This window comes from Cavia porcellus, unplaced genomic scaffold, assembly GCF_034190915.1.
Source record: "Cavia porcellus strain 051 isolate PalLab524CR breed Dunkin Hartley unplaced genomic scaffold, mCavPor4.1 scaffold_15, whole genome shotgun sequence".
NCBI lineage: Eukaryota > Metazoa > Chordata > Mammalia > Rodentia > Caviidae > Cavia > Cavia porcellus.
This window is the reverse complement of record NW_026947498.1, coordinates 45,266,397-45,284,394: the sequence shown is the minus strand read 5'-3', so window position 1 is coordinate 45,284,394 and position 17,998 is coordinate 45,266,397. Positions and strand designations below refer to the sequence as shown.

At 35.3% G+C, this 17,998-nt stretch overlaps 1 protein-coding gene across 1 annotated transcript in view; it reads left to right on the top strand.

Annotated features, from left to right (window-relative positions):
• Dcbld2 (discoidin, CUB and LCCL domain containing 2) overlaps positions 1–17,998 on the top strand; it is a 120,413-nt gene that overhangs the window by 23,859 nt on the left and 78,556 nt on the right. The window contains exon 2 of the mRNA XM_003469218.5: positions 3,168–3,395. Within this exon, the coding sequence (XP_003469266.1) occupies positions 3,168–3,395 (228 nt within the window). The remainder of the gene's footprint in view (positions 1–3,167; positions 3,396–17,998) is intronic.

Genomic DNA, 17,998 nt, shown 5'->3' with positions numbered 1-17,998 from the left:
TGATAGTGAAAATCTCTGGTGGTCTTGCCTTGAAGTCTGTGTTTCTTAATTGTTTTCTTATGATGTTTTGTTCTGTTTAATTTTACCCTCTTTTAAATAAATAAAAAAAAAAGCTCTTGATGCTGGGAGAAAATCATTTGAAATTTGAAGACTAATAAGGATTATTTTTCTTCTTTAACTTGAAGAAAAATGAAGTGTTCTATTTACTTATTTTAAAATTGGGAAGTGTGAGCACAAAACTTTTCCTTAACTGCGACCTTTGGGAGAAAACTTTTCTCTCCATTGCTCCTTAGTGAGTAGAAGAGCATTACCCTCTAGGCCAAATGAGACTGAGCCAAGAACTAAACCAGATTTTCAGCCTGAGATTTCCTAACCTTGACTCTTAAGTTAGCACTTCCCAAACTCAGCACTATTTACATGCAGGTCCCATTATTCTTTGTTCTGGAGACTATTCCTTCACTAAGATATTTTAGCAGCTTCTTACTCTTTCCAATGAGATGTCAGCAACATGCCTCCCCCTATTTGTGACAACTAAGAATGTCTCTAGACACTGCCAAGTGAGAGGTAGAGTCACTCCTGTGGGATCTCAAACCTCCTATTTGAGAAACACTGCTGTGTGTTATTTATTGATGAAGAATATTTTCCAGCTTTTAGTTTTAAATATTTTGTCGTATTTGAAGAATTTTGGTACAATAACTGTAAAAAATAACCTGGGAACGTATTGCTACTTTAGAAGTGAAAGGACAGAGTTTTTCCTTAATGTGAGAATTTAATGTTCTAGCCTTGTGAACAGTTTTGTATTTTTCAGTTCTGAGTTGTGAGTTTTGTATTTTTTCATGCTAGGTGGGAGGTCATTAGTGGGTCAGGAATAACCATGTGGAAATCTACAGGGTCACAATATAAAATGTATTTCTCCAGAATGACAGACATTCAAAGCAGCTGGTCTAGTGAAAGCACAACCTTCTTTTTGAACCAGATTATTCTAAGTATTTACTCCATATCAGTAGGTGACAGTTATGCTATTTATCTAGTCAGGTTGAACTTAATAAATACTGTATTCTTTAAAATAGGGGGTATTCAGACTTGGCCAGAGCAGTAGACAAGATACTTGACTTTTAACTTTGATTTTTAGTGCTTATCATCTTGCTTGCAAGACGAGGAAGCTCTGAGCTCTATCACATATTTTAGAACATTCTTGGCACATTTCTTGTGGACTCTTTCTGCCCTCCACCCCCCACACAGATTCTTAAAGAAAGACAGCTCTGTTTTGTTTTTTATCACCATGTATGCAAAAGATCTGTTTTTATCAGTTTATTAACTTATATAGAATTTATGCTTTATGGTGTAAAGGACAAGAAACATTGTATTTATTCAAGATCAAACAGAAACATAAAGACATCTAAAATTACTCTAACCCCTCTCCTTTATTTTTTCATAAAGCACATTTTAAAATGACCTTGGGTTGACTAATTGGCTATGGGGGATGCATTAAACAATCTGCTGTTGCAAAGTTATGGATAAACATTTCAGTTACTCTAAAAGCGGCCTTAGCTTTTGTTTACTAAAGAAAACACACTAATATTTTGAGTTATTTCATTTATCCAGTGGTTTTTAAAGATTATAACACTTCTAGCAAGCACACATATATTTAGTATTGCCTTTTAAAAGTAGGCCAGGAGAGTTGCTGGAGCTATAGCTCAGCAGTAAAAGGTCCTGAGTTCGATTCCTGATTAAAAACAAAAAGTAGACCAGGGATGAATATTAATACAAACTCAAGGGTAAAAATTCTTTGTCAGTAAAGGATATGACTTGTAAGTATTACCATAAGAGTTACATGATTTGTTTCTTCATTAAAGTTGGGACTAGTTTGGAATTAATTTTTCATAACATTTCCTTATTCATACTATTAATATTTATTATCTACTACTTTCTAGATACTATGTAAAATTTTTATGTGTATAATTTTTATGCATATAATTTTAGGTATATAATTTTTGTATAAAATTTTTATGTGTATAATTTTTAAAATTAATTTGTTCTAATAAGTGATATCAGTACTGTTAAAAATAATCAAGAAAATTCTCTTAGAGTTGTGTTCATAGTGAGGTTAAAAGTCAGCCGTATCACATTTAGTACAGTTTTTGTGTAAATACTGTACTATTCCAATAACATGATTATAAATAATTTTTAAGCAAGAAAATGCTTCTATTTTAAAAGTATATATTTGCCATCCTGTTAGAAAGGGATTCATTTGAATCCCATTGTCATACATTAGTCATCCTATTAAAAGGATGTGATTCATTTGAATCATGTTGTTAATGAATGCTAAATAATACAGTTGTAGAAACAGCCGAAACTTGTAAATGAACATTTAATCAATGCCTCCTGCATACATAAAATGAGAGATGCAGATATTTTATTTTTACAAACAATAAGCTGGTTATCTAAGTTCTTGTATTTACTTGCTGAAAAATAAATGAAGCAAATAATGTCAGAACCATCATATAAAAGTAATTTTTTCTTAATCTTTAATAACCTATTAAACTTTTAATTATTTTCTCTATTCTATAGGAAAAAATAGATCTTTGGAGAAGGAACAACAAGACAGTCAAATGTCAGTAGAATATAAACTTAAACTTCAAAATCAACTACTTTCAAAAGGAATGATTTGTAATCTGTAGTAGGATCAATAGTTTGCATAATTTTTATATGTTAACTGTTATTAAGAAATAGTCCTGCTTCACAGGAGATTTTAGGAGCTTGCTATTGTTAAAAAAAGGTGAAGCTGCTCACATTTTTATATTAGTTATCTTAAATAGTATAAATTGGTATTGTTTTAAATATTAGGCCATTTTGATATTTTTATATATTTGTAACTCTTTGCTAAGTTGGGTTTTAAGGTATGTTCAGATTGTAAAGGTCTTTGAATTTATAAATTACATAAGTAATCATTATTTGAACCTGACTTGATTTTTCTTGGCTTTTGCGACTAGATATGCTAAGAGCTATGTCTTTTGTTTTATATTCTGTAAAGATATACTGGTGGTATAAATATCTGAGGTCATGCGTATTTTTAAATCGCCATAAAAAATCTTGATTACTCAGAAGTTTAAAACGAAAGAACAGTTTATCACCCCGTTTTTTTTTTTTTTGTTTTTTTTTTTAAGGTGATGGATGCGGACACACTGTACTAGGCCCTGAAAGTGGAACTCTTGCGTCTATAAACTACCCGCAGACCTATCCCAACAGTACCGTTTGCAAATGGGAGATCCGTGTCAAGATGGGAGAACGAATTCGGGTCAAATTGGGTGATGTTGACATTGAAGATTCTGATTCTTGTCATTTTAGTTACTTGAGAATTTATAATGGAATTGGACTTGGCAGAACAGAAATAGGTAGGACACTTTCTTAGAAGTGTATTTCTAGTACATTTTTGCTTTAAGTTTCAAAACTAAAGCAGTTTCATATTTAACATTGAGTGACTGCTGCATGAGGTAGTATGTGAGAAATTATTGAAAGTGTAGAAACCTCAAATTTGAATCTTGTAAAAGGAAGGTTGTCTATTTACACTTCTAGTAAGTTTATGTTGGTACCTTTGCATAAGATGCTACTGTACTACAAAGAAAGAAGAAATTATCCTTGTGTTTTCCATTGATCATTTTATTTCCAGTACGAAATACAAGCATGATTCATGCTTAGGAGACTGCGTAGTAAGAAGATGGGTTTTGGATCCAAACTGCCTGAGATAAAGGCTTTACTCTGCCATGAAGTGACTGTGTGATCTTGGGCAGTTCACTTTACGTTTCTATTTTCTCATTTATGAAATAGAGAATGAAACTAGTTCATGTAAAGTACTTACAGTTATACCAGACACATATATTTAGTAAATAGTAGTTATCATTGTTACTCTTGTTTAAAAAGTCGCTCTCAATTATAGCTGCATACTACAGGTCTTCTGAGACTTTTAAAAAAAACATTGTATATGTGGTTCCTGTCATAGACCAGCTGAATTAGAATTGATTGAGTGAAACCAAGATCGCAGTATGATAAAAGTTTTTCAGGAAAATTTACTTTGCAACCAAAGTGTGGAACCTTTGGTTTAGAGATCAGTACCATTCTTAAGGTACTTAAGAAGTAAAATTTGAAAGATTTACAAGACAGTTTTGGTGAAGTAATGTTAAAAATTAAGAACTATAGAATTTTCTTTGTTTAAAAACATTGATTGGTGCTGGTATGTAAAATGCCTTTTAGAACTATAATAGGTATGTAGGATTCCTTTTTTTAATACACTGCATTCATTCTCAGGTCTTCCCATGTCTAGCCAGATCTTTGACTTCTCTTACACACCAGAGGAAAAATTTCTGCTGTGTTTCTCTGGTTGATGAGTGATATCCAGTTGTCTCTCATCAGTCTTGATTAACATGTTAGCTTGATCACAACCTACATAGTTCCATCAATATAAGGTATCTGATAACTTATAGAAATTCAGATTACAGAGAATGTAGAAACAATTTTTATTCTTACTAGTAGAAGACCACTAAATGGTAAATGCCTGCTGACAGTGCAGTAGAGGGTGGGCATTTGAGAATTTATAATGGAATTGGAATGATCCAATTCCATTGCAGAAAGATCAAAGGGCTGGTGATGATAGTTGCATCTGAACTTAGTTTGTTACCCCTTCCTATGGCCCATATTCTCCTGGGTCCTCCGTTCTGATAATAACCGATGGTTATTGAGAGGAAAGCAAGTTTCCTTGCATACTACAGGGAAGATCATTTAAGAATAGTCCTTGTTGAGCTGGGTATGGTAGTGCATTCCTGTAATCTCAGCAATTGGCAGAGGACTGTTGCAAGTTGGAGACCAGCCTGGGCTACAGAGTGAGCTCAGAGGCAGCCAGAATTGCATAGCAGTTCTTAAAAAGCATATTTTAAAAAGACTAAATAAATAAATAAATATAGTCTCTTTAACATAAACCTACGTGGAAACAATAGGGTTCAGTATTCAAATGATAATGATGCTAGATCTTTTTCCCTTTTTTTTTTTCTAACTGCCCCTTCAGGAAAGACACAGGTCCAAATGAGCTCCATTTCACTAGAATGATAGATCTTATTTTGGTATAAAAATACGTTTTTAATTTTATGTTAATTTCAAAAATTTTGGGGCCGAGAATTTAGCTCGGCAGTTCAAGTGCTTGCCTGATAAATGTGAGGTCGTGCGTTCAATCCCCAGTATCAAAACAACAAATAAATAAACAAACTAAAAGAATTGTTTCCCAAGAGAGATGTTATTATGGAATAATAAATAAAAGGAGATTATTTAAGGAATTACTTCTCAAGATTTATAAAAATCATAAGCTTAAAGAATATATGGCAGTTAGGCAGCTATTTTAATGTTCTCTTAGGGCTAATGTGTAATAATATTTAATACCATAATTACGATTTTATACAACTACTTTCTGAATTGCTAAACTGTACAGTAATTTTTGTGGAATAACTCCCTGCATTAGTAGTACTAATTTTACTTGGAGACATTGATATATATATATATATATATATATATATATATATATAGACTAAATATGTTATATATATATAGACTAAATATATATAGACTAGTATATGTTTAATGTAGGAATTATTGGCTGTCTGTACCTGACTTCTGTTGCTTTTTAGGTACACTGTATTAGAATGGGAAAATTTTATGCAGTCTTGAATTTCCCTTTCCCTTTCTTCCTTTCTCTTCTCCTCTCTCCTGGCCTCCCGTCCCTTCCCCTCACTTTCCTGCTCTTCCCCTCCTTTCTGGTCTCCTTCTCTGTGTCCTTCCTTTCCCTTCCCTTCCCTTCCCTTTCCTTTAGATTGAACTCAGGGTTTTGCTTTATTTTGAGACACAGTCTTGCGGAGTTGCCCAGGGTGGGCGTAAACTTGTTATCCTCCAGTCTCGGCCTCCCAGGATACACCGTGCCCCACTTACTTTTCCTTTTTAATTATTTCCTAATCCCCAGTATCTGAGCTGCAGTAAATTACTCCAGAAATATAAAAATAAAAGTATAAAAATTATTTATTGTATCATTTAGGGTTTGCTAGAGGAACAGATTTAATATCTCTAATATTTTATATATTTATATAAAATGTGTGTATATACATATATACATGTATATGATCTATAAAGGATACACAAGGGAGGCTTACAGTGGCTGCCTGTAGAGTCGGAGTAGGAGAAAAGCTGTGTAGGTGCTGGAGAGCTGGAGGATCGAGTCAAAAGTTGAGGCCGGGAGCTCACTGCAGAGTCCCTGCACCTCAGGAAGCTGAAGGGTCCGTGTTGGCAGGTAAAAGAGGCTCTGGAACACTGAAGAGTCTGTGCTGGAAGCCTACAGACTGACGTTCCAAAGGCAAGAAGCAAGTAGCAAGCCTTTCTCCTGCTTTTCCTTTTCCTTCTATGAGCCTTTCGGCTGGTGGGTCTCCCTCTTGAGGAAGTACATCATCCAAGACACATCTGTAACTGTGCTGTGCTGTCCTGCTAGGCATTTCTTACTCAAGTTGACACCACAGTTTACTATCAGTTTATTATTATTAATGTGACCTATATATTTTATTTCTCTTGTAACTTTTTTCTCAGTATTTAGGCATCTTTTCCTGTAGGCCTATAAACATTTATCAGTATCATGCCCCCATAGACATTATTGATAATGAGTCCAAAAATAGAATTTTAAAACTGTTAAAAATCAAACTTTTACTTATCTGTAACCTTTTTCCATTTTTATATATTTTCTTCTTGACTTTGTTAAAAAATTTCCATTAATGAACTTTTTTTGAGGAGGGAGATTCTAGGTGGGTCTATAAAAAGGGAGCATAAAGTCTAGTGGGGGCCTGGGGATTTAGCTCAGCGGCATAAAGTCTTCCTGGAAGCGCGAGGTTGTGAGTTTGACCCCCAATACCGCCCCCCAAAGTCTAGTGGGTATTACAAGAAAAGGAAGGAATTTAAAAGTGTTTATATCAATGTGTTCAAAATTAAAGAAATATGTTCTTAGATACCTGTTTAATTCACGTCCCTTAAACTCTCAGGTATTTTTTATAAAGAAAGAAACTGAGGTCTTCAGAGCTTTATTTCTGTATTATTTGTCTCTACAATATGCTTTGGTCTTCCTGTTGTAAGAGAAAAAATTAACTTCTCTTTTTGTTTACCATTAAACCTCTTTGAAAAATATTAGTGAGAGTAATGTTGTATATGGTCATGATAGCTAACATGTTTCGAAATTCTTAATTCTTTATGAGCTCTGTGTAATAATAAAAATAACTATCATGCGTGCACTGCTTGCTGTGTGACAAGTATTATTTGTTTCAAGTGCCTGAATCAGGTAACTTCAGTCTTTACAAGAACCCTTGAAGTCAATACTAGTACTCTATTTCCTGTTGGGAAAACTGTAGCACAGAGAGGTTAAGTAACTGGTTTGATGTCCTGCAGCTAGGAAATGGCTACAGAGAGTTTAAAACTAGGAGGCCTAGTTCTGGAATTGATGTTTTTCTTACCTTTTGATATGCACGATTTCATTGCATCCTATATGAGTCTGCAGTGTATTCTGTATTGCTTCCGTAAAACAGAGAAATATCAGAGAAGACAAAAGCAACTTGATCATAATTATATAATATTCAGAGTTTGAATGAGGTCAGAGTATTCATAAAACCCAAGATCTCAACAGTAGATACCTTACTTTTTACTTCTTAATCTTTTACAATCTGGTTCCTCAAATTGTTGAAATTAATAACTTTTAAAGTGAGCTTAAACTCTTTTAGCTAATTACTTCAGCAGTTTCAACCTTAACAGAAAAGTTGCAAGAATAGGATAAAAAATTTCCATATACATTTTATTTAGATTTTACTTTCTTAACATTAAGATTTTATCCTTACTATTATTATATATATATATATATGTATATATCTGTATATTTTCCCTACACTGATAGTAAGTTTTGTCCATGTTGTCCTCTCGCCTCTGTGCATTAAAATGTTTAGTTCCTTAAAAGTAAGGACATTGCCTTTCCATAAGTTACATAGAACTATTATTGAAATTAGCATTGATGTCATATTCAGGTTTCTCCCGTTATGCAAATAAGGTGCTTTATTGTGAAGAAAGACTAGATAATATATTTTATTCAATATCCACATCTTTTTAATCTCCAATACTGGGCAGATTTTCTTTTTGTTACTGAGGATTGAGCTCAGGACCTTGCACCAAGCCCTGGGCAGATTATTAAAAGAAAGGACAGTTGTTTGGTTTCTTTTTATGTTTCATATTGGCAGTTTTGAGAGCATGGGTTTTTTTTTAAGGCTGTTCCTTAATTTAGTTTATTTGATACTTTCTTGTGAATGTATGCAGTTTACAGACTTTTGATGAGAGGCCCTTAAATTTGATGCTCTCAGTGTATCACATCATGACACATGTTGATTTGTTTTGTTACTGATATTTTCTTGTCTAATGTGTACCCCAAGTATCTTCACCATAGCTATCTTTTTCTTCATAATCAGTACCTATCTTATGAGATTATCTGAAATAATGTAAATTTATACCCACTAGTTTTAAGATCCATTAATGATTCTTATATGTGAGATATAATTGCCACATGATTTTCTAATTTCATCATTTCTTTTATGTTTATTAGTTTTTTCTTCTGTTGAAAAAGGCAGCTTTCTTTTTTTTTCTCACATTCATTGGTTCTCACATTCATAAGAACTTAGTGGTTTCTCCTTGACCTTTTACTGTTATTATTTATTATGTTGTTCATATTGTCCCGGGTTTCCAGTGGGAGCCGTTTCACACTAACTCCTGTGTCCCACTGTGATGTCCTTGAGTGTTTCCTTACATCCTAGCATAGGATATTCCAGCTTTCTTCTTAATTGTGCTTTGCCTACCCCAGACCTGTAATCAGGCATTTTCTTGAGGAATTATGATTACAGTGTCTGGTTGCAAATCATTTTATGGTTCTGGCTAACATGTCCTCTCAACAGACAGATCTAGTCTAGTATATCTGTTTTTATATCCCATTTATAGTTATTTAAAAACATGAGTTCATGCTGATATTTTGAATCCTTATTCAACATTATAGGGTTCATTCTATCATTTCTTGTGCATATTTGTCGCTCACTTCTCTGACAGTGAGATATCTGCTTCTTATGATCTCTTAATGTATTTTAGTTTTTCAGCATGTGTTTGGGGAAAGTTCAGAACTCCTAATAACCCTTAGCTTAGCATCTCTTCACTTCAGTGCTAAACACTGTCTCAACCGTGCACAAAATTAATGTGGGCTCTCTTTCCCTTTAGCCACCTTCAAATCTTAAATTGTGTTGTTGTTTATTTGAGGTACCATTTAATCCACTTGTTTTTGTTCATATTTCATTATGAGTTTTTACTTACATCCTTGTTTTCAATATGTGGGACATTAACCTGGTCCTCAAAGTCAAAGCAGACCTACAGCTGTGCACTCAGGGAGGCGGCAGCCTCCCAGGCAGCCTGCTTCTTTTATTCTTCTGCTCTGCATCTACCTGTCTGCTCTGATGAACCAGTTGCAGTTGCGCTAGTCTTTCTCCATCTCATCTGCACTTTCTTTGTACAAGTGATGTATTTCTGTTTTCTCTTTCCTCCTGCTGTTTTGTACATAACCCAACATGCTGTCAAAAAACCCTTTGCTTTGTCTTCCCTGTTTACAATGTATCCTTGAAATCATTCCCTGTCACTTCATGGACATTGTTCTTATCATTTTTAGAGGTAAACTGAATTTTATAGTTTAATGTAATCATTCTTTTATGTGTGAATATTTTGATTGTTTTCATTATTTTCCAGATGCTGGATTTTTGTATTTTTTGAAAAGTGACTATAAAGTAGTCCCTAAAGTGCAATTGCTAGGTGAAAAGGTAAAACGTATTGCCAAATTCCCTTCTATATAGGTTGGGCAAATTTTAACCAGCAGTGCAAAAGCATGTCTGTTCCCCATAGTCTTTCCCGTATAATAATATATTATCGTGCTTTTTAAGTCTTGCCAGTTGATAAGTGAGAAATAGTATGCTGGCATAGTTATAATTTGCATTTCTTTGAACTGTGATTGAGGTTGAATTTTTTTCGTATTTGAAAAAAATTTTTTTTTATTTTTGACTATGTCTTTTGCTCACTTTTGCATCAAGTTTTTCAGCCCTTTGTGTCTCTCAGGTTTTAGGAAATTTCTTACAATCCTTAAGGGCTGTTACTATCTGTGCTGGTTACTTTTCTCTCATTGCCGAGACAGAATACCCAACACCCAAGTTAAGGAAGGAAATACTTATTTAGCTCGTAATTTGTGAACGTTTCAGTCCATATTCAGCTGACTCATTGCAAAGTGGCACATGCACAGGGCAGCAGTGCACAGTGGCTGGGAGACAGCAAAAGCAAGAGCAAAAGGGACAAACATGAAAGAGAAGTATTCTTTCTGTCTTTACACTGTAGGTGGGCCACACCCACCCTAGAATGGGTACAGCACTCACACTCGTAATCCCAGCATTGGACCAGCAATCAGTCACAAGTTCTAGAAGCTACCCCCATGGCAGTGTGAGGCTTTGAGGGGACATGCAGGCATAAAACCATGACACCATCTATGTGATATGTGGTATAGATAATTTCTCCTAATTTGTCAGTTGTCTTTTGACTTTGTTTTTGGAGCTTGTTTGTGGGGTTTTTTTTTGTGTGTGTGTGCACGTGTGCGTATGTGTATTTAACATGCAAACTTTTAAAAGTATGGTAAGATTAATTTTCTTTTCTCTTACTGCATCTGGATCCTAATTTATAGTTAAAAAAACAATTCCATAGATACCATTTATTTTTTTTTCATTTTTTCTTTTTATCGGTTCTGGGGATCAAACTCACGACTGCCTGCTTGCAAGGCAGGTGCTTATGCTGCTGAGCTAAATCCCCAGCCCCCATAGATACCATTTAAAAGAATTTACACATTTTTTTTCTAGTGTGATTATATAGTTTGACCTTTTTATATTTAGGCTCATGGTACATGTGTCATTTTTGTTTTTGTTTTTCTTTTGTGTATTACACAGATTATTACAGATCTGATTGTATGTTTTTCAGATGGTTAATCACTTGCCACACCACTGAGCGCTTGAAGCCTTTATCTTTCTCCAGTGTTTTGAAATATTTTATTATCTACTTAGTTTCTGAATGCTCTTGTATCTGTTTCTTGACTTTCTCTATTCTGATGTTGGCTTTCTCTAATATTCCTCAACTGTCCATATAGCAGAACCTCACAGTTTCAATTACAGAGGCTTTATGGTGTGGGTTTTTTTTTTTTTTTTTTTGGTACGGGCTAACTCACGACCCCACACCTGCCAGGTAGGTGCTTATGCCATTCCAAAAATGGGGTAATTGTGTTATCTGTAAGTTACATTGGATGTTATGGCATCTTATTTAAGAACATCAGTGATTTCATGTTGTCTTTTTACTTTTATTTTTATTTATTTATTTATATTTGGTACCGAGGATGAAACTCACGACCTCATGCTTATAAGGCAGGCACTGTGCCACTGTGCTATATCCCTGGCCCTTGAGGTTTTTTTTAAACCTTATAAATGAAATAAATATTTATCATTCCTACCATCCATTCACCCATTCAGATACTTTTTATTGAACATCTGTCATGTGCTAGGATGTAGAGAGACGTGAAGGCAGTGGTCCTATTGTCAGCAAGGCCTGCCCTGAATCCACATTTTTTTAAAATTGAACTCATGACCTCACACTTGCCACGCAGGCTCTGTACCACTTGAGTTAAATTCCCGGCCCCACATCTTAACTATTTTCCAGGAACATTTTATTATACAACTGTTTTTGCTGCTTGCACTTGCAAGTCTTTGACTGTATTTACAGTTTTCTTCTGCCTGTGACATTGGTACTTTTTCACTTTATGTACTTTTCTATTCTGCATCTGTCATACTGTCTTTCAGTATTGTTTTAAACTTTATCTCATGTAAGGTTTACACATTTTTTTTTGTTAAACTTACTCCTAAATATTGTGTCTTCTTTAATACTTTTACAAGTGGAGGTGTTTTTGTGTTTTTTTTTTTTTTTTTGCCACTGTTTCTTCTAATAGATTCCTAGTTATGTGAAGGTTAGATTTCTGTATGTTGATTTTATAGCCTGTTTGTTTTATTGATATTTTAATTGTTTCAGTTAGTTTTATTACTCACTGCATAGGAATTTTCAGATGCAGAGTCCCAGCTGCAAATGCAGTTTTGTTTTTCCAGTTCTTATGTCTATGATTGTTCTGTGTAAATCTAATTACATTGACTATTTGTTACTTCATGTTCAGAACTGTGTAAATCCATAGTAGAGGAAATTGTGGTATCCTTTCGTTGCTAGTGATTTTGGTGGAAATGCAATGGAAGTGTCTTAACTCAGGCTCCTCTAAAACGTGTGTTTATTAAGTATATTAAACAGTAACATTTTATTTTCTCATAGATTTGAAAGCTAGGAATCCTAAATCAAGGTGCCTTCCAATTTGGTTTCTGGTAAAGGTTCTTTTCTGTCTTGTAGAAAACTACCTTTTTGTTGTGCAAGTTCTCTTCTGTTTCTTGTAAAAACGCTAAACCATTTGAATCCTAGCTCCAACTTTATGACCTCATTTAACTTTATCTCCTTAAAAGCCCTACTTCAAATGCATCAGAAGCCCTACATGAGAAGTTGGGGCTGCAGTATATGTATTGGTGGAGAGGGGCACAGAGGTTTGAAGGTTCTAGCAGGGGAGCAGAGCTATTCATATACCTTTGACCAAGGAAACAGCCCTCCTCTCTGTGAGGGTGGGCCGTCCCCCCCCCCCCCCAGCACGTAGCTTTGGGAAGGGTGCACCTGGAGCAGTGAGGGAGAAAGAGGATACCAGTGGAGCCTGCCAGATCAGCTGCATCAGCACGGGTGATCAAAGGGCTAACAGGTCACAGCCATACTGCCGTCACATCCAAAAATTCACTTAGTAATAAAAACTATTACAGCATTTCTGTTTTCTTGAAATTTGTTTTTCAAGAGTGTTGTATTTTGTGGGAAGACTTACCGTCTGTGTAAATAAATATGTGGCTTTCCTCCCTACATCTGTTGATATGGGGTATTATATTAAGGGATTCCAATACTGAACCAACTTTGCATTTCTGGAATGAATAACACTTGGCTGTGGTAAGCCATTCTTTAAATGTAGCATTGGATTATTTTTTCTAATATTTTACTTGGTGTTTTTACATAAACATTGATAAGTGATACTAATTATAATTTACTTTATTGTGTTTATTATATTTATTGAAGTTATACATATAAAGTTTTTAAGATTCGAGGTTTTCTTTGCTTTGGAATCTCTAGGAGAGTTTACAGAACATTTGAACAATCTAGTGTTCGAAAGCTTCCCTCTGAAAGCATTGGTGGTTTTTTTGGTAGGACGGTTCCTTTATTTCTTCTAAGAAAATCGGTTTGTTTAAGCTTTATCTCCAGTGGGTTCAATTTTAATGAAGTATTGCAATTATCCATTTAACCTGGCCTTACAAGTTTATTTGCAGTTACGTTTGTAAAGTGGAATCTTACTTCTTCTAATGTTTTATTTTACTGTTTCCTTCAATAGTTTTCTCCTTGTCATTTTTGCTGGCTATCGTTGTTCTTTGTCCCTTCCTAAAAATTAAATTGGTGAGCTGCTTATCTATTAACTTTTTTCCAAAAATTAATTTTGATTTATTATTTACATTAATTTTTCTGTTTTCGTGATTTTCTTCATTGTACTTTCTTTTTGGCTTTGTTTACTAGCTTTTAAGCTAGGAATTTTTAAATTTTTATTTATTAAACTATCTAAACCCATGTATTTTACTTTGCATCTATAAAATTAGTATTCCAGAGATCAGTGTATTGTGTATCAATTATGTCAGTTTTTAGTAATTTTGTAATTTGAGTTTAGAGATACTTTTTATCCAGTTAACTATTTATTAGCTTTCTTTCCAGTTGAAGATTTCTTTGTAATTTCTATGATTTTTAATTTTGTAATATATTATTTTGGTCAGAAATATTTGTAACATTTCTGCTTTATAGAACGTACTAATGGCTTTATTACCAAAGGTATCATCATTGTGAATGTTCCATGTGTGCTGTATGAAGGTTTATTCTCTAATGTCAAGAAGTAAAGTTTAATATGCATTCAAAAGACCTTCTATGTCATTGTTTTGTCTACTTGATTTGTTTTTGCTGTTTCCCTCCTCTTTTTTGCTGTATTTCTTGGGGTTTTCTTAAAGTATTGTTGCATAGATATTCTTAATTATGATATCTTCAATTTAAATTGTGACTTCTAGGATTAAACTCTTTATTGTGGTACTTTTTCATTCAATTTTTTTGTTTTTGAGCATTAACTACACATGAATATCTCCCTTCTAACTTATTTTCGTTTTCCTGGTAGACTTATTTTGGCCATTCTTCGTTTTTATTTTTCTGAATCATTTTGTTTTGATTATATTTCTTATATATGACATATTTGCAGTCTTGTAAATCAGAAAAGTTTTTTAAAGCCTGAGTTAAAGCATTTACATTGTTTGTAAAACTGATCTTTTTGTCATATTGTTTCATGTTATTTTGTTTGCTAATTAGTTTGATTTCTTTTATTATTTTAAAAATTTATTTTGAGGTATAGCAAAGTTCTAGGTGCTGCTTTTCAGTTTGTATGTTTTGGGAGCCGGGGATTTAGCTCAGTGGCATAGAGCTTGCCTTGCTACCTGCACAGTCATGAGTTCCATCCCTGGTACCAAAAGAAAAAAAAAAGTAATCAATTTGTATGTTTTGTAGTTAACCTATAATCCCTGTTACTGTAATGTTTTGTTCACTGACTTGTTCGTTTTTTAAAGGTACTTTATTTTTTAAAAATTATATTGGTACATCTTAGATACATATAATGATCACATTTATCATAGGGAATTTGTACTTGTGCATATCTCTTGATTTTTTTGTATTTTTCCTGTTCCATTCAACTTCTTTTAACCCCTGTTCCCTTCCCTACTTTACAAAGGCTTTGTTTCCGTTCTTCTTTCCTTCTGCTATCTCCCTTCCCCCCGTCTCTTCCTATTTGAATGTTTTCTTCCTGTTTCAGCATATCTGTACTGCATTTTGGTCCTTACACTTTTGGTTTGTCATGCTACAAAAACCATAAAATATTTGAACGTATATGTCTGATTATTTCATTTAAGAGTTTGATCTCAAGTTGCATCCCTTTACCTAGACATATATCAAGTTTATTCTTCTTTATGACCATTGTATAAAACACCCCACATATTCTTTATCATTCATTGATTGATGGGCATTTGGGTTGATTTATGATTTAGCTATTACAGGACTGCACTGCTATAACCATAAGTGTGCATGTATCACTATGGTGTGATGGCTTTTAAATCTTTTGGAAAGATACCAAGAAGGGGAATAACTGGGTCAAATGGGGCCTCTAGTCCTAGTTTTTTGAGGAATTTTTACATTGATTTCCACACTGGTTGCACCAGTCTATACTCCTACTAACAGTGAAAAAGGATCCTTTTTCCTGCACATCCCTCCAGCATTTGTGATTGGTTGATTTCTAGATAACAGCTTTTCTTTCTGGATGAGATGGAGTATCAGTTTAGTTTTAATTTGCATCTCTAATGACTGGTGATGTGGAACATTTTTTCATATTTTTTTACATACTGTGAGTTGTCTCTTCATCTGTTGGTGGTTTCTTTTGCTATGAAAAAGCTTTTTAATATGACGACATCCCAGTGGTTGATTCTTTCCAATATTTCCTTTGGAACTGGACTTTTGTTTGTAAAGTCAACTTATACTTAAGTCTTCAAGAGTTTGACCTATTTTATCTTACAGCAGATTTTGTTTTTGTTTTAGTATTTAAATGTTTGATGCATTTCTGTATTATTTTAGTGCATGGTGAGAGATACAGGGTCTAGATTTAATCCTAAGTACATGTGAAGCCAGTTTTCCAACACCATTCATTAAAGAATCTATCTGTCTTCCAGTAAAGGTATTTGGCTCTTTTATCAAAGATAAGGTGGCTAACTGCGGAGTTGTTTCTGCATCTTCTAATATTTGCCAGTAGCATGTTGTTTTAATAAAAGTAGCTCTATAGAATCATTTCAAATCAGGGATTGTGATACCCCCTGCTTTGCTATTGGTACTGAGAATTGCTCTTGCTAGTCTAGTCTCTTCTGATTCTAAATGAATTTGAGATTTCTTTTGGCCAATTCTGAGGAATGCTATTGGTGTTTTGATCAGGATTACAGTAAGTCTGTATAAAAATTTTAGAGTATGGCTGATAAAGCAACTGAACCCATGCCAAGAACCGGAACACACTGCAAGGTCAACAGGAGGGGTTTAAATCAAAGAAAGCAGAAGTGGCACTTTACCTAGTGGACCAGGGCAAGGATGCACAGGGCATGGCTGAGCAGAGTTTTTATTGATTGTTAAAAGAGGAGTAGGCTGACAGCTGTGCGTGGCTCTTGTGCTTTCTATGTAACATGTCTTTCTCTGGAGGAGATTGGCAGCAGGGCTCTCTATTACAGGGGGTATTTCCTTGTTCTTGTGTTAGGCTCTTGTAACATGGCAATGGACCTTTTGTCCCAATGTTTGGGCTTTTACAGTGAGTGTAGGTATTTATCATGTTGGCCAGATCTATCAGTGGCCACTTTCACTGTGTTGGTTCTTCTACCCAAGAGCAAGGACATCCTTCCATTTTCTCAGATCCTCTTTTTCTTTTTTCTTTTCGTTCTTTCTTTTTTTTGTCTTTTTGAGACAGGGTCTCTCTATGCAATTCAGGCTGGCCTTGAGCTCACTTTGTAGCCTAGGCTGGTCTCGAACTTGCAATGATCCTCCTGCCTCAGCCTCCCGACTGCTAGGATTACAGGCGTGAGCCATCACGCCCGACCCTCTCTCCACTTTGGTTGGAGGCCAGATGCCATGAGATCCTGAAGGAACATTTGGTCTCCCAGCTGGACCTGTAATGGGGTGGCACTTTGCAAGGTTTAGGGATACTTTGTTCTGCAAACACAAACCAGCACGAAACCTCTCACTTATGAGGGGAGAGGAAGGGTAGGTAGTCAGCCAGAGGGTGGGGTGTTATGGGAGGCATCTGTAGGAGAGAGGGCAATGGGAACATCAGTTCAAATGGGCTTAATTAAGCCTGACAGCTGTAGGGGGTCATTACTTAGAGGCAGGTCAGAACCATGGGTAAGAAGGCATGCCAGCTTAGTTGGATGTCCAGGGACAGCTTTGTGAGTTGGGTTTTCAGAAGCTGATTGGCCTTCTCAGTTTTGCCCGAGGCCCGAGACCCATAAAGTATGTAAGACCCATCTGATATGTAAGGCCTCCAAGACCTGTTGGGTGACCTTGGATATAACGGCTGGGCCTTTGTCTCACTGGATGGAGCAGGGGAGGCAGAACCTGGGAATGATCTCAGTAGAATGTGGGTAACTGGTTTGCGGTCTCTCGGGATGTGGGGAAAGCGTCTATCCATCCTGTGAAGGTGTCAACCATGGTAAGAAGGTGGCGGAGCTTTTTGTGTTGGGGCATTTGGATAAAATCAATCTGTCAGTCCCTGGTAAAGACCCTCAAAACTGGTGAGGAGAGGAGGGACGAGGGTATAATCCTCCTTGGTGGGATCCCGAGGGAACATTTGGTCTCTTGACTGGACCTTCAGTGTGTACAGACTGCACATTCAGAGGAAACTTGTTGAAGCAATTTAGACAAGTTTGGGCAGTAAATGATAGGGTCAAGCAGTCTCTTTAGGGCTTGCCATCTCACATGTAGAGTAGATAAACCTGGCTAAGAAATTTGATGGCTCGGTCTTCTGGGAGACCATATCTGTCATGTGGGAGGAGCCACCCCTGAGCCCCCAGAGTAGCTTCCTGATGTAGAAGTTTTGAGTATTGAGAAGAAGGGTAGGTAATGTTACGAATCTGGGGTGGGGCATCTAAAAGGGGTAAGG